This window comes from Vipera berus (assembly GCF_964194415.1).
Source record: "Vipera berus genome assembly, chromosome: 7".
NCBI lineage: Eukaryota > Metazoa > Chordata > Lepidosauria > Squamata > Viperidae > Vipera > Vipera berus.
This window is the reverse complement of record NC_138209.1, coordinates 25,265,636-25,288,390: the sequence shown is the minus strand read 5'-3', so window position 1 is coordinate 25,288,390 and position 22,755 is coordinate 25,265,636. Positions and strand designations below refer to the sequence as shown.

Here is a 22,755-nt window from a genome sequence, read left to right as displayed (position 1 = left end):
CACACATAACACAATTTAATTGGTATTATGGAATTTAATTGATATTAAAAATAGGACAAGATGTTTGTGAAAATTCACAGCAGGGACTCTTGGATATAGCACCAAGGATTACCTAAAATCACTTTGGTTTCTCTATTGAAGGTCTTGTCAATGAAAGACGGGAACAGATTTCATTGCATTCTGTATGCTGATTATTGAAGAAATAGTAGATTCCTTTCTTTCCAAAGTTTGTGAGGCCTGATGTTTCTTTCTTAGAGACAGAATGGATCTGGGGATCAGTAAGATAAATGAGGCCTTTTCCATTATCAGTCACCCAGCCTGTCCAAAGGAAAAAAACAAAATGCCATTTTCTTAATGTAAGCATTATATAAACTAGCATGCAATTTTCTAAAAACAACAAGGTCAGAAAAATTATGTTTCTCTTACTATATTTGGACAAATTGATTAAAGGAAGCATGAATCAAGATTCATCAAAAGGGTCAACCTTACATTTTGTTCATAGGTGGCTATGCACATCTTGGAATGGGGATCTGCATATTTTGCAGGTTTCAGGACTTTCGGCTTTTTCCACCAATATTTTTTTAAGTCTTCCTTGAGTTGAACTTACATTCAAACAGGATTTTTTTGCAGCATAATGATGGAATTGGTTTGCCATTATCTATTTCCAGGATTTTAAAAAACTTTTTAGTGTAGCCTTATTAGCCAAGTATACCTTGATAACTTCCCATTCATGTACTAACCCGACCCTGATTTGGCTTAGCTTCCAAGCCAATACTAAAAATGAGGCTCCTCCTCTTTAAGCAAATATATATCATTGTCATAATAAAAAAAACAGCTCTAAATAATCCCAGACTTGCTGTCCAAAATGTCTCCTATCCTAAGCAAACGTAATAGTGAAAATGGAGAAAAAAGTATTTATTTATTAAACAAATTTATATGGCCACTCAACTCACACATGTTCACTAGTGATTTGTGCAACTTTGAAAATGTTTCCACTGATTAAAAGTTGTAATATTTTTTATTAGATTTATATTCCATTTTGATAGTATACGTAGCACTTCCTTATCCAATTTTCCGTGGCAACCGCCTTGTGTAGTGGGCTGGACCAAAAAAGAGTAACGGGCCTAATCACCAAGCAAGTTTCCATGGCTAAGGATGGATTGGAATCTAGCTCTATTTCAGTCTCTTAGTATTAAAGACGTATTTATTGGCAATGTAACAATTAAAAATCAAAGTACGAAGTACAGTGGAAGTAGAATTATATGCTCTTTTGATTCTATGTTCCTAAAATATTTCAGCAGTAAATACTAGTTCTGCAACTGGTTCAAAGGACAGAGGACCACAAGGCTAGAAACTGGGATTTTAAGAGTTTTAATTCTTTTTTTTTTACAAAGGCAAAGGTGAGTTTGGGTCAGTCACTCTTTCTCAGAATAAGGAAGAAGGCAACAGCAAGCACTTCAAACATTTTGCCCAGAAAACTGGAGGTATAAGTGTCAGAAATCAACACTGATTTGAACATACCAAATAAATATTCAGTGTCCCTTTGCTTGAACAGCCATGACACCATAACAACTTTAGTAGAAAAATGTCTTCAGAGTTATTTCACAAATGAGGATAAATGGAATCTAAATTATTTATGGAATCTATTTATGAGAAATTACTTATAGCTTATGTGAAATGGACATTAATCACTTACATCTTCTAATCAATCAGTTAAAAACCTGAACTGTTTTGCTGTTGTTGAGATACACTATTTCCATTTCATTCTACCTTCTGCCTGCCAAAATTTTTCTTCTACCTCTCATCTTCTTCCCATGTAATTATTTAGCATTCTATGGCCACTGAAATTAGAACTCTAAATAGTCACACAATGAAGAAGGTATGCCTGTTCAAAACAAACATCAGCTTTTAATAACCCATTGGCCTAATAAAGTGTTAGATTTTACCACATAATGACTGAATGTTTACAAACCTTGTAAATCGACCACCACATCTGTGCCTTGGGAAAATTCATAGCAGAAATGACCATATGCAAGTCCATATTCTGTGGCTTTGTACTCCATTTTTACTACATTGGTGTTGTTGGATAACTTCACAAATTCTCCTAGAATGTAGGGTTCCACGGTTACACATCCTTGGATAGACTTGCCTTCTAGTATCTGACAAAGAAATAAGAGGGCTGCATATGAATAGTATTTCCATATAGATACTGTCCACTATGTTCATAAGGATATTTCTCCCTTGTCTGCTGCTGAATTCCTTATAGCCTTTTGTTTTCTCCTTACCAAAAGTACCACCGATGGAATGTAAAAGATTTGTGTAGAGATGTTTTGCTCATACAGTCTTTTGTTGAATTCTGTCACATAGTACTGAGCTGTCATTTGCCGCTCCACATCATTGAAATGATACATAATCTCTTTTTCTTCTTTGTATTCTTTGCCAACATATCTAGGGATAATGTAATACACAGCACAAATAATATTCTCCATTTACTGGGACTAATATAACATATGCCACAGTAATATCTCATGTTTATCTAGGAAATGTGTTCATTGCTCTTCTCCAATAGCAGCTCAGATATGACATGAATATTATATATTTAATATAAACACATTAAATAGAATGACCCTATGAATGACCTGGAAGATTTTCCATAGCTGAGGAGTCACCATCTTTTTTTTTTTTATTAAAAAGTTTTAACATACAATTTTTCCCTTAAAAAAATCCCCCCTCCCCCCCTTCTCCCTCCCCCCCTTCCTCTCCCCCTCCCCCCCTCCCCCCCCCGACTTCCCAGAGCTAAATACAAGGTATATATAAAAAAAACAATCATAAACAACCATATACTAACAACCATAAACTCTAAAATCTATCACTCTCTAGCTTATATAGGATAATACAAACCTTAGTAATATTAAATATATATAAATATATATAAAAAAGCTAATATAGAAAAAAAAAATTAATAAAGAAAGAAGACTTATTCAAATATAAAACTTCTTAACCCTATACTTATTCTGAGTAAACTCAAGCCATTTTCTCCCTTCCATAATATAGCGTTCCTGCGAGTAATCTTTCAAATAGGCCGAAATCTTCACCATTTCGACCAGGTCGGAAACCTTTAAAATCCACTCTTCTATGGTCGGCAGTTCCTCTTTCCAGTACTATCCTATCAAAAGTCTTGCTGCCGTAATTAAATTCAACATCAACTTAGTATATTCCATCAGACTTTTATCCAAAAAGCCTTAACCTTTTTACAAGTCTACCATATATGAAAATATAAAAATATATTACGTCTTTATCACCGCACCTCCAACATTTAGGCTAATAATTCAGAGGAGTCACCATCTTATAAGTAGGTCTGGGTTCATAGTAGAAAAGGGAGCCATGGTTCTGAACCTCCTTCTGTTTTCCTTTATTTTCCCCTCCACCTTTTCATTCCCCCCCCCCCAAAGGAAGGAAAAATACTGTATGGCTGACTTAAGTTTTCCTCATGTTTGGAAAGTGTCTAAGGAAATAGGAAAGGATATAACTATATGCAATTGATGGGCTATTAAAATACTCTAGTAGTGGGAAGAGGGCTTGAAAAACATTGATAATATTGAAGGAAGACTTCTCCAGGAAGAACTCTGGTTTTCCTGTGGAGGAGGAGATTCATGATAACATGAATCACTGAAAGTTCCCCACCCTCAGGATTCAGGTTGACCTCTCCTGTTTCAACTTCAGAAGTAACCTGGTCTGTCAATTGAAACCTCTGCAGCAGGGGTGTCAAACTGCCGGCCCGCGGGCCAGATGTGTCACAAGGAAACCGCACCCACCCGATTGCTGGCAATGGGGAAAAAATTCCAATATGTCATGCAATGTCACGTGATGCTGCAAGTTTCACATGTTTGCTCTACAGTCATCTTTTGATAATAGGTGTGCTCAGTACATGTGAGTACTTCAAGTCAGCAATACCTCTATTGCTGGGGAATTCTGGGAATTGAAAACGAAGTCCATAATCTAGAGGGTACTCAGATTGGGAAAGATTATCTCAGGAAGCAGATGTAGGAATCAAGTAGTGGAAGACTTCTTGAGATTGTGTTGTATTTGCCACTTATCCTAGGCTGCTAAAACAACATGTGGCCTCAGCAATAGAACACTTTACAAAGGCCAAAGAACGATTCTGCTACCAGCAGCTCTATATTTAATCAAATGCAACATAACATGGAGCTTGTGTGAACTTTTCCAGATCATATGTTAACTTGAGGCACACCTTCCCAGGGTTTCTTCTTGGTGCAGAAAGTGTATCCAAAAAGCATTCCTCTGCTTGCCTTTCTTTGCCACACTCAAGTTGTCTCCAATATATGCAGCTGTCTCCTGAGCTGTCCACAACCCAGATATCTTAGAGTATTTCAAAAGAAGAGCATCTAGAGAGAAAAATGGATGAACAGAGCTACAGTATGCCACATGTGCTTTCACAAACTGATCTGTAAAACTGCAGCATAGTGCTATCAGTCTCATATGTGCAGAGAAAAGCAAAACAAGATGAATTGCTTTGGACTGAGAAGACATTTCTCAATAATGCCTTACCAATGACTACAGATTTAAAAAAAACCATGGTTATGCTCCCATGGAAAATATATTGTATATGATAACTACAAAAACACTAAAATCAAAATAAAGTCTTCTGCAGCAGATACAGAACTTTATTTGAAATATCTGAATATCAATATTTAGATTCTGCCTCTCATTAAATCTCATTAAAGTTTCTTTACATCTCAGATTTTTAAGAGTATAAATATGACACAAAATCCACAGAAAAAGACAATTGTATCAAGGATAATTGCAAGATATGACTTCAAAAGTCTTGATCTTAACTTCTGCACCCTCATTTCTTTTCCTTTATTTTTGAATGAAAAATACATTTTATTCAATTTTACACCAACATTTTGTTAAAATTCGCATTGGCAGGGTATGAAGCTTGTGTGTTTAATTAGCCTCAACATAGCCATAGGATGAGTATCATGTCCTTCACTGTACTACCCTCTTTCCCGCAACGAACTACAAATTTCCATGCAATCATCTGACATCAGCAGTCATAGAACTTCTGTATGTGTGGTCAACTGCATCTTAACTTTGAAGAAGAGAACCCAGCAAAAAGGAAGGGAGAGGCCCCTAGAACTACTAGCATTCTATCTGATGTCATGGTAGCATGGAAGGGATAGCATTAACTGCATCATTACCCCCAAAATGATTATGTGATTGGTTTTACATAATATGTAAAACTATCTGTACAATGTACAACCGTCTGCTACAAACAGTTCTAGTACCATACAGGATGCAGCCTGGATTTTGATGTTCATACATTAAGATAGAAATTGGGCAAGGAAAAAAAATACAAATTCAGAATATTAACTGATATTTATTCCTCAATGTTTGGTGGTAAATATGTAAGAAAATAAGCATAGTGCTATCTGCTGGCCTTAGCAGTAGGACCTACTGAGCTCCTGATCCCAAACAGGGTGGATGAACAGGTAACCCTACCACAAGCCAAATGGTCCAAATTTATAAATCAGTATGAAAGTGTCAAGATGCAATCAACTTCTGTTTCTGCAAATAGTATAGATTTACTGGGATCAAAATTCCTGGAACAAAGATAATGGTTTAGAAAATGGTTTAGAGTTTAGACTTACAGTGTGTTTTATGCAGGAGGTTTGGTTTAAAGAATCCTGTATTCTTCATTCTGTCAACTAGCCAAGCTTGTTCAACACCAGAAAGTAGCTTGTTATAATCATCATTGCTCAGAATACGAGCTTGTTGCATTTGTTCTTTGACCATGCTAATAAAGGAAAAAGAGCTTCCACTAGAATTCATTAAGGAGGGACTTCCCAGTTCAGAAAAACTACTGGAAAAACTTGGTCCTTTGTACCATGATTTCAGAGAGCCTGATCTGGGGGAGCTGTTCAAAATGCCTATTATATTTTCACCTTCATCTTCTTCAGTTGTAGTACAATCACTGGAATGATTTGCAACTGGCTTGTTGACCCATCGTGATGAACAACTTGGGGCCTCAGTCCTGAAATTTTGTGGATCTTTTATTGTACCTTCATTGGTATGATGGTCTTTTAACTCTATTCTGTCATCAGAAACCAGTTCCCAGTCATCTTCTGCTTGTGTTTTAACTTCAGATATTTTAGAGGAGCATCCGGTTAATATCATATTGGCAGATTGGTTAACCCAGTTTTGTACAAAATGGTCACATTCAGCTTTTAGTACATTGTCTCTTATAGAAGCAGGTACCGACTTTTCACTGAGTAGATCTGGGTTCATTAGTGAATCTTCTGTTCCATCTTCAGTTTCTCCTTCTAAGTCAACCATTTGCCAATGATTCCTATTCATTGGGCCTGAATCTCGTGCACAGTTTGCATTGTCTTCGATGCTTCCTTTTTTAATACTAGAAATAGTAGCATTGCTGCTGTCCTTGGTTCTGGAAACCTTCCCTGAAGAAATTATTCCAAAAGGATCTTTTTCAGATGTAATTGCTTTATCTTGTCTGGAGTTGCTAATACTAGCTCCTCTGAGTGACTGCTTTGAAGCATCCATTTTTGCCTCCATATGTTTCTTTCTTAAGTCTGGGTCCAATTCTTTTGGTGTATTAGTGAAAGGTATACTCTTTGGAAAGGGATGCTTTAAAGAACCCGTGTCACTTTGAGAATGTTGAAGTGCGATTTTGTGTATTTTATTAGTTAATAAACCAAGATCACTCTCTTGAATTTTATTTTCAACATCTTCAAGCAACTCTGTAGTGTTCTTTGTTTTCTGCACCTTATCTTGGGGTAGATCAATTTTATTATTGACAATTTCTTCCCAACTAGTACTGAAGCTTGATCTGGACAATTTGCTCCAAGTTCCCAGGACACTAAAGACTTTATTCTCACTTTGAGAATCAACTGAAATCTCAGCAGCTTTGCTTTGATCATCGGAAGTTTCACTTTCTGTCTCTTCATCAAGAGAAACCTGCCTTGTAACAATGTGAGAAATTTTCTTTCCCATTTGGTCTTTAAGACCATGATGTCTTTCCCTTGCTTTCTGTGAAATTGGGATTGCTACATTGTGATTTTCATAATGAGAATTTGCTTCAGTAGTACATATGGTATCTGTATTTCTGGTTTCGGTCTTCAACGTTGTTATACAGGTTCTTGGCTTCCCTTTTCCTGGTCTAATTTTATGGTTCCTGCAAGTACTTTCAAAAACATCACAGACTGATTCATGATGCTGAAAATACATTCTGAGAACCTCCTCAAAGATCAAATCACAATTCAGAACCTGTTTTTTGACATCTGTTTTGTAGCTATCTGGAATGTAGGATTTGGCATCTGAATTAGGGAAATTTTGCACTTGCAACTGTTCTTTAACTGACATGACCAGGGACATAATGTCATTAGCAAGCAGTTCTTTTTCCTGCTCTTCATTTTGAAGTGAGTAACTGTAAACATAAAGCTTCTCCAAAGCTTCCTGGCACAACTGATTCACCTGATTAAGGCTCTTGCTTTCCCCATAAAGCCCCTGATGTACTTTGGCGAGGGAAAAAGCTGCTTTGATAAAACTGTGGAGCTCCTGTTTGCTGGTGACTGGTTCTTTGTCCTTCTTGCTCAATAAACCAATTTCAAAGGACTCCTTTGCTTGTGATAAATAAAATGCTCTCTTTTCTGGAGGACATGCACTTGAACAGCTGTAAGTTAGCAAACATATTCCCCGGATATTCTGAAAAATAATTACAGTGGGAATGAATAGGATTTTGTCAAATTCATGCGTTAATATCTACTTCAACATGTAATCAGAATTGTTTTCATTAATTTTCAGTTGATTATTTTTTCTACACTTAGTGAAATATATTTGTTTTATTTATTTAACATAAATTTATTTAGCATAACATTTTAAATCACTAGTGATCTTTGTAGAAAATGGGGGAGCTTAGAGGAATAAGTAAAACACCTTGAAAAATATGAAAAGAACATAATCAGACTCAAATAAGAATTGATATAGTTATAACAGAAGCAGAAAAAAAACATAGAAATGAAAGATACAAAACATCCAGATTAACAACCCATTTTGTACGCTGCCCAGACTCATTTAGGTATGATGGGGGGTATAAACATGTGATGAATGAATAAATTACATATGGGAATGATAGCCTTGAAATGCAAAATAAACTACATTTTCTACTCTAGCATCAAGTAAAGCAAGATTAATAATGTCTTGTTGATTTCAACTTACTGGTAACTAAATATGGATTCTAATAGAAGCTGCATTTATAACTATACTTACCCTATGGTAAATGTCAGTGAAATAAAGGGAACATGCTTTTATCTATCTTTCTGAACTGCAACATGAATTCAGGCAATAACAAATAATTGTTTAGAATAACTTATAACTGTTTAGAGCAGGGGTGTCAAACTCAATTTCATTGAGGGCCGCATCAGCATTGTGGTTGCCCTCGGGGGGCCGGGTGGGTATGGCCAGGGTGGGCGCGGCCTACTGGGTGGGCACAGCTGGAGTGTGTATGGCCTACTGGGTGGTCATGGCCAGCTCTACATCATTGGCATCAAGGGTGCCTATGGGGGCCTGGGCAGGAGTGGGACAGATCTGGGGGTGTCTGGCAGAAGGAGGGTCTCTGGGCCAGGGCCAAGGCAGCGGGGACCGTTCCCTCACTGTTTCCAGGATGGCTTCGGGGGCCGCATGAAACCACTTCACGGGCCGGATCTGGCCCCCGGGCCTTGTGTTTGACATGTCTGGTTTAGAGTAAAAAACTTCAATCCCTAATGTATGGGGTGCAGTTTAATTTTTTGCTTTATATTTCATCTGCACTAGAAATTTAGATTATAATTTGAATCCCAAATATTGGCTAGGCAGGAGCATATTATATCAGTAGTAGACAAAGACTGCTGTAAAGAATTTTCAGAGTTGAAGAAAACAGTAACACTGACCACGATACTTACAACTGCAGTGAGCACAAACAATGGTGTGAACTGACTCAAGACTGCAGCCAGCTTGCAAGCTTCGGCAGCTGAAAGTAAACGATGATCAAATTCTATAAGAAGGTTCTAATAAAATAACAAGAAGAAAATGTACATTGGAAGTTACTCTTCTCATAGTTTGAAATGCATACTTTATATGACATAGATTCAGTCGCATCTCTTGATTCAGAGACAGTGTATGATAAAAAGAATAAGCTTGAATTACAAACTATTTTGCATGAATAAGAAACTAAAAATTGCTAAATGTGGCAAAAACAATATATGATAGCAATAAAACATGTGGAATAATGGAATTCTTACAAAATGATTCAATACTGAACTGGAGTAATACATAGGTGTATTATATCACCTGATTTGCGTAATGTATTTCTAGTCAAATAAATAAGGAATGCTGGTAGTATATTGGATGGGATAAGACATTAATGTATGTGTATTTTAGTAAGTAAAACATACCATCTAGGTTCCTGACAGCCTGAATAATTTGTAGTGAATGTAATATAAGTGTGTCTGATGCAATCAGAAATATGGATTTGAAAATTAATTAATGGTTCTTGCATTTGCATTAGAAAATGGAATATATAATGGAATGAATTAGAAAATGGAGTATATGTAATTGGAATAACTGGAGCAAGCATTTGTCTTTTTAAATAACATCTACTACACCAGGCTCAAGGTTGACTCAGCCTTCCATCCTTCCGAGGTAGGTAAAATGAGGACCCAGATTGTTGGGGGCAATTAAGCTGACTTTGTAATAATGCCGCTTGGGGGGGGCGAAAGCCCTAATAAGCAGGCATATACATAGAATGAAGGCTACTGCTAAGCTTGTAAGCCGCCCTGAGTCTTCAGAGAAGGGCGGGATATAAATGGAATTAAAATAAAAATAAAATAAATAAACGGAAAAAATGAATGGATTTTGAGTGATGAAAATGTTTGTAGAAAGGGAGTGGATACTATGTGGCTGGTTGTAAGGAAAGAATGTTGGCTGAAATACGTGAAAAATAGCTATAGTAACAGCCTGCCTACTTTGTTATACAGAAGGGAGAGTTGGGTGCATGCAGATAAACATAAAAGGAAGTTGGACACAAGGGGAAATGGGGAACTTAAAAAGTGGGTATGGCGGGGGGGGTTTGGGAAGGGGATAATATTGTAACCTTTTATAAAACTTTTCAATAAAAAAGAGAAAGAACAGCACATCTAATAAAATTCTCATGGAGTGAAGTACAAAAAAAAGTGGGTATGGTGAAACAAGTAATACAACAAATGGTCATGAATGGATGGATGATGCACAAATGTGGTTTGAATACAAACATCAATAAATGATGTAAAAAGATGTGTCATACAATGAAAATGATGAGCTTCAAACACAAAACAAATATATGAAACAAAGGTGAATGGTTTGAGACGAAGGTTGGATGGATAATGAAAGTCTTGAAAAGAAAGGTGAGAAAGAATAAAAGGCCAAATATTTGAACTGTATGGATGTGGTAGAAACAAGAATGGTTAGCAAGGAAAAACAGCTATAAAGCAATATGATGAATGATGTCGGCATAAATTAGTTTTAGCTAAGTTTATTTTTCTTTTTTCTTGTTTAATTCCTTTGGTTTATATTCTTTAGTCCTTTTCTGTACTCTGCACAATGCTTGCTCCAAAAAGTATGTATATATGAAAAATAGTTAAATCAGGTTCATATTTGCTGTAAAAATAGTTACCAGGCCAAGCTGAGAATTGTTTTTAAATCGGATGTAATCATCTTCACTCATGGATATAAAGATGTCTGCCAAAATACCCAGTGAGGTAGCTATTCCCTAAAAAAGAACACATATGAACAACTATATATATTTATTTGTTTGTTTCTATTTTAGGCTACTTCAAACATGTCAAAAGAAAGCAAAAACACCATCTAAGGCTCTTTATCTACCTAATTCCTAGTGGGACAAGGAAAGTCAGTTTTTCACTGATCAGGAAATATTAAAAGAATATTTGCTTTTTTCGAAGAAAATTTGCTTTTTCATTGCGACCAATTTGCAACAATCTATATCAGGGGTCGGCAACCTGAAACAGTGAAAGAGCCACTTGGAACTGGTTCCCTCACAAAAGAAAAAACTGGGAGCCACAAAGAAGGATGCGCATGTGCGCGCATGCGCAAAACAACAGGCTTGACAGAACAGTGGAGCCTAAGGGGAGACATGCAGCCACCCTGCCCCCTCCACTCTCATTCACTCACCTTTGCATGGAAAAGCTTCTCTCTTGCTCTCATTCACTCATGTTTTCTTTGCAAAAGCTTCTCTCTCGCTCTCTTATACCCTCACTTTTGCTCTAAAAAGCCTCTTTCACGCTCTCATTCACTCACACTGCTCAAAAAACATTTCTCTCTCGTTCTCATTCACTCACCAACTCAAAAGGCCAGCCGCGGCACCTCCATTGATTTCCATGGGGACGCTTGGCAATTAAAACCACTCCTGCTACTGCTGCTACTGTTAACTTTTTCACTTGCTGCTTGGTTCCGATTTAACCTGAGAATCCCCAGATGCCACTGCTGGGGGTGGAGGAGGCTGCCCAGGTTTGGCCGTAGCGGAAGCCAGCAACAGTAGCGGTGGAGGCAGCAGCGAGATGCTGGAGATCTGCCGCATCTCTGTCAGCCTCCGCCTGCCCCGCAGAAACAAATCCCCATGCCGGCCCCCATGGCAGCAGTGAGCCCCAAGGAATGGGTAATCGCTCCGCTGCCAGCAGCTGCTGTTGGGGCCCCCTAGTGCACTCGCTGAGACACTGGAGGATCTTTGGCGGCAGGAGTAGCAACACCTGCCTGCTGGGCGGAAAAAACAGAAAGGTTGGCAGCGGCAGCAGCTGCTTTTCAAGCAGCTTAGTGCCCTTGCTGAGATATGGAGGTGCTCCAGGCCCACGCTCCGCTCCTCTCCACTGTTGGTGACTCTGAACAGCTGGCCCTGACCTCCACCGACTGGAGCCCATCAGCGGAGGTCGGAGCCGGTGGTACAGAGTCGTCAGCTGATCAGCAGCCCTGTGTATGCATCCTCCCGGGCCCACAGGAGCTCTGGCGACTCTGTAAGGCCAGCCCCGAACTTCACAAGTGGAAATTGAGGGAGACTGCCAGGAACACGAGATCGGCATTTTTCCGCGCATGCTGATCCCGCACTCCTTACAGTCTCCTTCTCTTTGTTTCAGCTTGCTTTCTGCATTTGGGACAAAGACTCGAGATTTGGTGTTTCTCATGCAGAGAAACACCAAATCTCAAGTCTTCATCCCAAATCTTAATTCCAACTTTTGATCCATATAGCCCTGCCTTTCTCATGATGTGCTCTGCATATAAGTTAAATAGGCAGCCAGACTCCTTTCCCAATTTTGAACCAATCAGTGGTTCCGTGTCCAGTTCTCACTGTTGCTTCTTGACCCGCATATAGGTTTCTCAAGAGACAAATAAGATGGTCTGGTACTCCCATCTCTTTAAGAACTTGCCACAGTTTGTTGTGATCCACACAATCAAAGGCTTTAGCATAGTCAATGAAGCAGTAGATGTTTTTCTGGAACTCCCTAGCTTTCTCCATGATCCAGCGTATGTTGGCAATCTGATCTCTAGTTCCTCTGCCTCTTTGAAATCCTGCCTTTCTTTTAGTAGTACTTGATCCACATACTGCTAGAGTCTAGCTTGTAGGATTTTAAGCATAATTTTACTAGCATGTGAAATAAGTGCAATGGTGCGATAGTTTGAACATTCTTTGGCACTGCCTTTCTTTGGAATTGGAATGTAAACTGATCTTTTCCAATCCTGTGGCTACTGTTGAGTTTTCCAAATTTGCTGGCAAATTGAGTGTAGCACTTTTACTGCATCATCTTTTAAGAGTTTGAATAGCTCAAACTTTGATTTTGAATACCGCATTTTCCGGCGTATAAGACGACTTTTTAACCCATGAAAATCTTCTCAAAAGTTGGGGGTCGTCTTATACGCCCAGTCGTCTTATACGCCGGAAAATACTATTCACCTCTCTGATCTTTTCTCTTTTCTGCTGGACGGCGGGATTGCTGGGTGAATGGAGGTAGGTGATGGCGACCCGTGGTTAAGCGGCCAATGGCGAACGGGTGATGGAGGGCAAACTCTCGTCAGCTCCTGGGGCGGCTACTGCAGCCGCCGCCGTTGCTCTCTGTAGGACTGGCCATGCTGGCACTTCCAATGCTGGCTGTCAGGTCCCCGGAAAGAGGAGGGGCAGGCGGTCCCCAGAGGCGTGCTGCTCGACAGTAGGAAGGGAGCACCTTTGCTCCTGCCGAGGCACCGCCTGACCCACACCGACCGGAAGAATTGCTTGCCTGGTCACGGAGTGCGGAACAGCGGTACTTGGCACCTGTTAGGCATATGGTGTTAGCCTACAATGTTGGGTTGAAAATATATTAACCATAATGCTATGTCTTTAAGTAGTTAATTGGCCAATGGGTGTGTAAGTGTTCTCATGGCCATAAGAGGAAGCTAGGAACGTAGCTTCTCTCTCTCTCTGAATTCACTGATCTCTACTATTACTGTTTTTGCTCTGCTGTTGGTTTACTACTGTTGTAACCTGAACTGTGTATTGACCTCTGGACCGGTAAGAAGACTTTGTAGTTTGGATTACTCCTTGGACTGTTGCTATTGTGTATGACTTGGACTGTTTATTTTTGACTGTGCATTTTTGTTTTTACACCACCTCAAAAGTAAACTACTTTTTGTTTTTATAACTCAGTGTATTCTTGTGTGACTTTTACTGCTCTCAGTGCCCTTTCTTGTCTGTGCAACTCTTTGGTAGCACAAGGAGACCTCTGCACAACAAATTCCTTAATCACTGGTTATGGGCCCAGGCCTGTACTGAGAGTTAGTACACACAGTATTCCTAGCTGAGTTTGTGTTAGCTATTTGGTGTAAAATGGCACAAGAACAGTTGTCAGGCATCTCCTGGATAACCCGGTTGGATGGGACAAACTATGTTTCCTGGTCCACGAAATGCTGCTTGCTTTTGCGCAAGGAAGGACTATGGACTGTTGTAAATAACCCACCAGATACTACTGCTTGGGATCCAGATGACGAAGAGGATGCAAGGAAGATAGACGACTTTAAACGAAGCAATGAGAAAGCTCTTTGCATTATTGGACTAACACTGAATGACCAGCAGCTTGTCCATATTCGTGGTGAGGAGTCTGTTGCTAGGTGTTGGGGCATTTTGCGAAGGCTTTATGTTCGAGACAGTGTGGGTGCACATATACACCTTACACGTAAGCTGTTTAGGGCTCGTCTGCAGAAGAATGGAGATATGCTGACCCATTTAAACTACATGAAGGCAACTTTTCAAGAGCTTCATGAAAAGGAGCTGATTTTTTCAGAGTTGCATCAGGTCTACATTATTCTGTCATCTTTGGATGAGAGTTATGATGGGTATGTTTCTTCTTTGGAAGTCCTGACCAGAGAGGAACTGACTTTGACTAACATTACTGGGAGACTGCTGGAAGAGTCCAGAAGGAGGCGTGACAGAGACCAGCTGAGAGAGACACAGCCACGAGAGGAGCAGCCATTTACCACTGCTTACAACGTCAAGAAATGTTATTCTTGTGGGGCTAGAGGGCATATAGCCAAATTCTGTAGAAAGGGAAGAAAACAGAATGTGAATAGCAGTGGGAAGGCAAAGAAGGGCATTGGATTGGCTATTTCTGGTGAATCAACATGCAGAAACAATGAATTGTGGGTTGTTGATAGTGGGGCTTCACAATGCATTACTAAAGTGAAAAAGAGGTTTATTAATATGAAAAACAGCAACCAATATGTTTCACTGGCAAACGGTTGGAGGATGAAGGCCTCTGGTGAAGGTAATTCCTATTGTCCATGCATTGATGAACAGTTACCTATGTTATATATACCTAAACTAAGATTCAACCTTTTATCTGTAAGGGAATTGGTTAAAGTTGGGTTTGTGGTAACATTCAGAGGGGAGCAATGCACTATTGAGAGGAATGGAACCTGTGTAACTGCTAATTTGAAAAATGGTTTATTCGTTCTCACAAGTAACCAGGTTAGTACAGTTAAAGCTAACTCGATATGTGAGAACAAGAAGCCACATGATGAATGTATACATTTATTGCATAGGCGGCTAGGGCATGTAAACTTTAACTCACTACGTAAAACAGTTGAGTTAGTAGAAGGAATTAAACTGAAGCCATGTAGTAAGTATTTGAATTGCAATGCCTGTAATCAGGAAAAAAGTAAGGCAACTCCTGCAAACAGGTTAAACGGCTTCAAAACAACTGTACCTTTGGAAGTTGTGTTTGCTGATTTAATTGGACCCATGAAACCAAGTTTAGGAGGGTCATGTTATATTTTAAGTATCCTTGACCACTACTCTCGATATGGATTTTGTTATCTGCTTAAGTCAAAGGCAGACACTTTCCAACAATTTGCAAACTGGCTGAAGTTCGTGGAGAGAAAAACAAAGAGAAAGGTTCAGTGTATAATTACTGATAATGGTACTGAATTTACAAATAAGCGTTTTGTTGATATGCTAGAATCAGCTGGCATTGAGCATAAATGTTCAGCCCCTTATAGGCCTCAACATAATGCATTTGTTGAGAGACATGGGCAAACATTACAAGCCATGATGAGAACCATGTTAAGAGATTCTGGCTTAACAGATAGACTGTGGGGGGAGGCAGCAAAATGTGCAAACCATGTTCTGAATATAGTTGTTAATACTTCTACTGGTAAAATACCATATACAATATGGCATGGTAGAAAACCAAACCTTGATTACCTGCACACGTTTGGCACCCCAGCTTGGGTCCATATTCCTGCACAACTCAGGAGTAAAGGCCAATATAGGGCTAGGCAATTATACTTCGTAGGTTACGAAGCTAACCACAGATCCTATCGTTTCTGGGAACAGGGCACAACTAATGTATATAACAGTACTAGTGCAAAATTCCTTGAGCACATTGATTGGGATAGGTTAGAGCAAGGAACTGTTAATACTGATCCTCTAGTGTTTGAGGACTCCTCTGATAACGTAACTAGTAATGATAATACATCTCCTGTAAATATAAAAGATGAAGAGGAGATAGGGGAGATAAAAGAGGAATCAGAGGAAGGAAAGGAGTCAGAAACTCAAAACCCTGTAATTCCTTGGCATTCAACGCGTATCAGACATCCACCTGATCGCTATGAAGCTAGTATAATATGTCAAGTTAGTGTAGAGCCATCTAACTATGATGAGATCAGGATGTATCCTGAAAAGGAACAGGCATCATGGAAAGCTGCAATGAACAGGGAGTTGAAGTCTTTGCAGGATCTTAAGGTCTATGAGAAAGCAAAACTGCCACCTGGTGAGCAAGCTATAGGTTGTAAATGGATATATAAAATAAAGAAGGGTGTAGATGGGACCGTAATCCATAAGGCACGTTTGGTTGCACAAGGTTTTGCCCAAACTACTGAGGATTATGACGAGGTGTTTGCACCCAGTCTGAGGGCAACTACTTTAAGAGCAGCTTTAGTATGGGCAGCTAAAAGCCAATATATGGTTAACCATGTAGATGTTGAAACTGCATATTTACATGCTCCATTGCAACATACTATTTATTTAAGAATACCACCAGGATTGACCAATGATAGAGACCATGATTGTTGGAAGTTAAAGAAAAGCCTCTATGGATTGAAACAATCAGGCTATGAGTGGAACAAATGTATAGTTAAAGAGTTGATTGTAATAGGTTTTGTAGCCAGTAATGCTGATCCTTGTTTGTTTAGAAGAGAACACAACAGAGCATTATCTTTTCTTTTATTATTCATAGATGATATTGCAATTATAACAAAAACTGAGTTAGAAGCACAAACTATCATTTCAAGATTGCAAAATAAATTCACAATTAGAAATCTTGGAGAAATAAGCCACTATTTGGGGTTAGATATTGTGAAAACAAATAGGGGTTTTAAGGTGTCACAAGCCAGTAAAATATCCCAGTTATTAAAGAGATACAATATGGAAATGTGTAAACCAGCAAAAACTCCGATGGCTATGGATTTTAAGGACACTAATGTTGAGAGTCCTGTATTTGATAAGGCTATGTACCAATCTTTGATAGGAAGTCTTATGTATCTGAGTAATTGGACTAGACCTGATATTTCTTACTGTGTAAATCAATTGGCTTGGTAAATCACTTGGTAAATCAAGTGAAGAAGTGAAGAAGAACTAAAGAGCCTCTTGTTGCGGGTGAAGAAGGAGAGTGCAAAACTTGGGTTGAAACTTAACATTAAGAAAACCAAGATCATGGCATCCGGCCCTCTCAATTCCTGGCAAATAGATGGGGAAGAAATGGAGGTAGTGACAGATTTTATTTTCCTGGGCTCCAAGATCACTGCAGATGGGGACTGTAGCCAAGAAATTAAAAGACGTTTGCTCCTGGGGAGGAAAGCCATGGCAAATCTAGACAGCACACTAAAAAGCAGAGACATCACCCTGTCAACAAAAGTGCGTATAGTCAAGGCTATGGTCTTCCCAGTTGCAAGGTATGGCAGTGAAAGTTGGACCATAAGAAAGGCTGAGCGCCAAAGAATTGAGGCCTTTGAACTATGGTGCTGGAGAAGACTCCTGCGAGTCCCTTGGACTGCAAGGCGATCAAACCGGTCAGTCCTAGAGGAGATCAATCCTGACTGCTCTTTAGAAGGCCAGATCCTGAAATTGAAACTCAAATACTTTGGCCACCTGATGAGAAGGAAGGACTCACTGGAGAAGAGCCTAATGCTGGGAAAGATTGAGGGCAATAGAAGAAGGGGACGACAGAGAATGAGGTGGCTGGATGGAGTCACTGAAGCAGTAGGCGTGAGCTTAAATGGACTCCAGAAGATGGTAGAGGACAGGAAGGCCTGGAGGAACGTTGTCCATAGGGTCGCGATGGGTCGGACACGACTTCGCAGCTAACAACAACAAAATCAATTGGCTAGGTACAACAATAATCCAACTGTTAGACACTGGCAATCAGCTAAACGAGTATTAAGGTATTTGAAGCAAACTATTCACTACTCGTTATATTTAAAGCCAAATCGTGAGTTAATCCTTACAGTATATGCAGATGCGAGTTTTGCCTCTGATACAAGCACTCGTAAATCTACTTCAGGGTTGGCTATAATGTTGGGTGATTCTTTAATTGAATGGAAGTCTATTAGACAAAAACACATAAGCTTATCTACAATGGAGGCTGAATTTTCATGTCTATCAGTGTTATGTACAGAACTGCTAGTGTACAAACAATTATTGTTAGATATGGGTTTAAATGTAAATGATCCATTTATTGTATATGAGGACAATCAGGCTGCGATAAAGATGGCTAATAATGCTGCAATAAGAACAAGATCTAAACATACTGATCTTCGTTATTTAAATGTCAGACAATGTGTCAAGGATAAATTAATACAGCTAGAGTATTGTTCATCTGATGTAAATATTGCAGACCATTTAACGAAGGTACAAAGTGCTGTGAAGCACAATGCTAATTGTGAAAGAATGTGCATAAGATTGCAAGAGTTATATATTATTCTACCCAAAGGGGAGAATTTTAGGCATATGGTATTAGCCTACAATGTTGGGTTGAAAATATATTAACCATAATGCTATGTCTTTAAGTAGTTAATTGGCCAATGGGTGTGTAAGTGTTCTCATGGCCATAAGAGGAAGCTAGGAACGTAGCTTCTCTCTCTCTCTGAATTCACTGATCTCTACTATTACTGTTTTTGCTCTGCTGTTGGTTTACTACTGTTGTAACCTGAACTGTGTATTGACCTCTGGACCGGTAAGAAGACTTTGTAGTTTGGATTACTCCTTGGACTGTTGCTATTGTGTATGACTTGGACTGTTTATTTTTGACTGTGCATTTTTGTTTTTACACCACCTCAAAAGTAAACTACTTTTTGTTTTTATAACTCAGTGTATTCTTGTGTGACTTTTACTGCTCTCAGTGCCCTTTCTTGTCTGTGCAACTCTTTGGTAGCACAAGGAGACCTCTGCACAACAAATTCCTTAACAGCACCCCTCTTGCCCGCAGACCATGCAGCGGCCCTCGCCAGCCGGCCTCAGCATGGCCGCCCGAAGCCCGGCTCTCTAGCGCTTCTTCCGGGCCCTCCTGGCCAACTGTCTCCTGGGCGGGGCTTGGCTCCAGACGGCTGCTCCGTCTGCAAATGCTATCTCAAAGCCGGATTGTGCTTGGCTGTGCAGGCTGCCGAAAGGCGGGAACTCAGAGTTCCCGCGGTGGTTGCTGTTTGCAGAGTCTGGCCTGGAAGAGCGCGTGGCTTTGCACCATTTGCATCAGACGGGGCTGAATCGGGCTTGTGTCGGACACTTGGCAACTGGCAAGTAAGTATTTTCTGGCGTATAAGACGAAAAATCTTGAAAATCTTCTCAAAAGTCAGGGGTCGTCTTATACGCCAGTCGTCTTATACGCCAGAAAATACGGTAGCTCAAAAATGAACTCTGTAGACACTGGTAAATAATAGAGAACAGTGATATCAGGTACTTAAAGGTTTTATGCCTGCTGAAGCAACTCAAGATTAATTAGACATATTGTTAATAAGAAACAAAATTAGAATGTGCAGAATGCCTTGTACAAGGCTTGCAATGCACAAAGGAAAGTGTACTGGGACCTTTAAGAAGCAAACAGTAAAAGGCAAACTAACTTGAGTTGTATCATAACAATATTTTTACTCAGACAATATAACACAAAACAAAAAAAACACAATTACATATAGTCCAGTTTTCAATCCAAGGTCAGTAACGAAGAATCGCCGTTGAATAACAGTTCAGGAGTAAACAAAGTCAAAGTCAAAAATCCTTACCAGTTAAAAGTCAAATATCAATACACACAGTAACAACTCAGTCAGAGAAAAAACACTAGAGAGAGAGAGAGCATAAGTCTAACATCTGAAATTCATTTATGCTGAATAGAATTAGTCACACCCTTAGGCCATTTCTCTTCTTAAAGGTACACAACCATATTATATGTATTTCACCCAAACCAGGTTAGGACTTTAATTCCTAACAATCTCCCCTTTTGGGTGACATACACTTTTACACTTTTACAATCTTAAATTATATTCATTACATACAGTTTTATGTTTCACAGCACCCTGTGCCTTAGTAAACTGGTCAGCAATATTATCTTCTGTAGCACAATATTCCAATTTTATTAAATTATCTTTAATGCATTGTCTGACATTGAGATAACGTACATCTGTGTGTTTAGATCTAGTCTTTACTGCAGCGCTTGTTGCCAACTTAATAGCTGCTTGATTGTCTTCAAACACAGTTATTGGTTTCTTACATTCCAACCCCATATCAGACATTAACTGTTTCCAAACCAGTAGCTCAGTGCACAATAACGATAGACAGGAGAATTCAGATTCAGTTGTAGACAAGCTAACATGTTTCTGTCTCGTTTGATTTCCATCCTATCAAAGCGTTTCCCAATAATATAACCAAACCTGAAGTGGATTTTCTGGTAACAGTATCAGATGCAAAGCTGGCATCTGCAAACGCTTTCAGTTCCATTTCCCTTGTTGGCTCTAAATACAAATAATAATGTATGGTGTGCTTTAAATACCGTAAAACTCTTTTAGCATCTTGCCAGCATTTTACTGTTGGATTTTCGCAATATCTTGCCAGGTGATTTACAGTAAAAGCTATATCAGGTCTTGACCAGTTACACAGGTACATCAAACTCCCAATTAATGATTGGTATATGTTTTTATCAAACATATCAATATTTTTTCCAGATCAGTAGACAGATGAAGAATACTAATAAACTAATTCACATCACAGATGCAAATATAGAAATAAGGAAATATATTTAAATTTCACAATTAATTCCCCATCCATACCACCTACCATTCTTCTCTTCAGTTAATTTATCTCTAATTAATTTTCCACATTGATCCTGTTTAAAATTAAATTTGCCTTCAATTAATCACCCCCTTTCATCTTAAACCAAATTACTTTAAGGTATAAACGGCAGAGTCATACTTTTGTTGTGATGTTGTGGTGACAAATATGCCTGCCTGGATGCATGAATCCATGAGAGAAAGAACAAAGTGTCCACATTCTTCTAGGAACTCTATTTCTTTCTTAGATGCATGCATCTATATAAACCAGAGTCTCAAAACTTCAACAGCTATTTTACTTTTTAAACCAGAAAAGAGAGAACAAAACTGTTCCTTAGATGACAATGGCTCAAGCAACAAGGGCTTCAGAGAACATGGAATCTTGCCTCTTCAAAATATTTTTATGAAGCAGTCTGTTTCTTTATAATCATTTGAATGTATACAATCAGTGTATAACATGTCCATTTTTAATATGAGCTTCTAATAAGCACACAAAATGCTCCAACATAGGCCATTACTGGGTAGAAAATATTCAAGGTTTTTAAAAAATACATTTATTACCTTCTTATCTGGCTGGGGAAGTGTGAAATAACCCAAAATTGAGGCCCAAATCAGCTCTGCAGCTTCATACCACATCCCTGAAATACAACACACATAAAAGTTCATTTTTTAAGTTTGTTTTATTTTTCAAAAAGAGTTTTACTAGTGATGAATATTGGAGTTTACAAATAATGACAGGGATTGAGCATTTCATGATAGGAACTAATACTCTTAATGAGTATTTATAATTTATTTCTTACCATAGTCAAGAAAATGTATTTTATATGAATATCTACATCTATTTTTTCTCTATATTAAAAGACAGTAATTACATTTCAACATAATGCAAAACAGACTGTGTATTAGAAATTATATCAAATCTTTATATTTTTGTTAAGAAATATTTTTCAGCATGAACATTTTTACTCATACTAGAAGATCCTTTTGTTTGTGAATGAATATTCATATTAGTGCCTTCAAATCGGTCCTGAGGCCTGGCAATGACATGGAATTCATGAAGTTTTATTGGCAACTATAGATGGTTTTCAACTGCCTACTTCCTACACTTGATTGGGAATGACTGGCCCAAAGTCATCCAGTTGACTTTGGTGCCTAAGGCAAGTTAAGAAATCCAGTCTCCCAGCTACTAATCCAATGTCTTTAATCACTACACTAACTGGCTCTCAAGAGATCATTGCTCTTTTGTTATTAGTGTTATTATGTGCAACTTCTTATCTCCTTAAATATTTATTTTTATAGATTGGGTTTTCCACCAAGTTCGTCCATATGAACAGTTATTATGCAATCTGTTTCAAAGTTATAGCTCACAACATCAAAGAAAGTAAGATTTTTGGATTTATTTAACAAACCTACCCAGTTTCTGTAGAATCTGTCCTCTAATCTGTATACAGACAGCTTGAACAAGAATACGATCACTTTCTTTATAGTACTTCCATACTCCTAAAAAGCAAAAGGAAAAGGTCAGTAAAATATCATCCAGAGCTTTAAAGATGAGAAATAATAATAGTAAGACCAAAGTTTAACAATTGTTTGAAATTAATAGTTCTTGTTTTACAGCTAGTTGTTTTGTAACTTTAGCTCTGGGAGAGATTCAAATATGTAAATACATGATTATTTTATATTTTATTTAATTACCTATACTTATCATTGGATTATAATTACAATAGTATCTGCTTATATTATATATTTCTACAAAGATTCATTAACACACACACACACACACACACACATATTACAGTTCTTCAGTGAGCCAAAATACAGCTATTAAAAAAATAAAGATACATTAAAATTGGT

General features: G+C 38.5%; 1 protein-coding gene across 2 annotated transcripts in view; it reads right to left on the bottom strand.

Annotated features, from left to right (window-relative positions):
• Window positions 1–21: 21 nt before the first annotated feature.
• Window positions 22–22,755, bottom strand: part of ALPK1 (alpha kinase 1) — a 76,872-nt gene continuing 54,138 nt past the window's right edge. For both annotated transcript variants that reach the window (XM_081332938.1, XM_081332939.1), the window contains 9 exons: window positions 22,315–22,401; window positions 21,463–21,539; window positions 10,727–10,822; window positions 8,979–9,083; window positions 5,673–7,743; window positions 4,253–4,406; window positions 2,286–2,448; window positions 1,973–2,159; window positions 22–318 (listed from right to left, as the gene is read on the bottom strand). In XM_081332938.1, coding sequence (XP_081189064.1) covers window positions 119–318; window positions 1,973–2,159; window positions 2,286–2,448; window positions 4,253–4,406; window positions 5,673–7,743; window positions 8,979–9,083; window positions 10,727–10,822; window positions 21,463–21,539; window positions 22,315–22,401 — 3,140 coding nt within the window. In that variant the 3' untranslated portion in view covers window positions 22–118. The remainder of the gene's footprint in view (window positions 319–1,972; window positions 2,160–2,285; window positions 2,449–4,252; window positions 4,407–5,672; window positions 7,744–8,978; window positions 9,084–10,726; window positions 10,823–21,462; window positions 21,540–22,314; window positions 22,402–22,755) is intronic.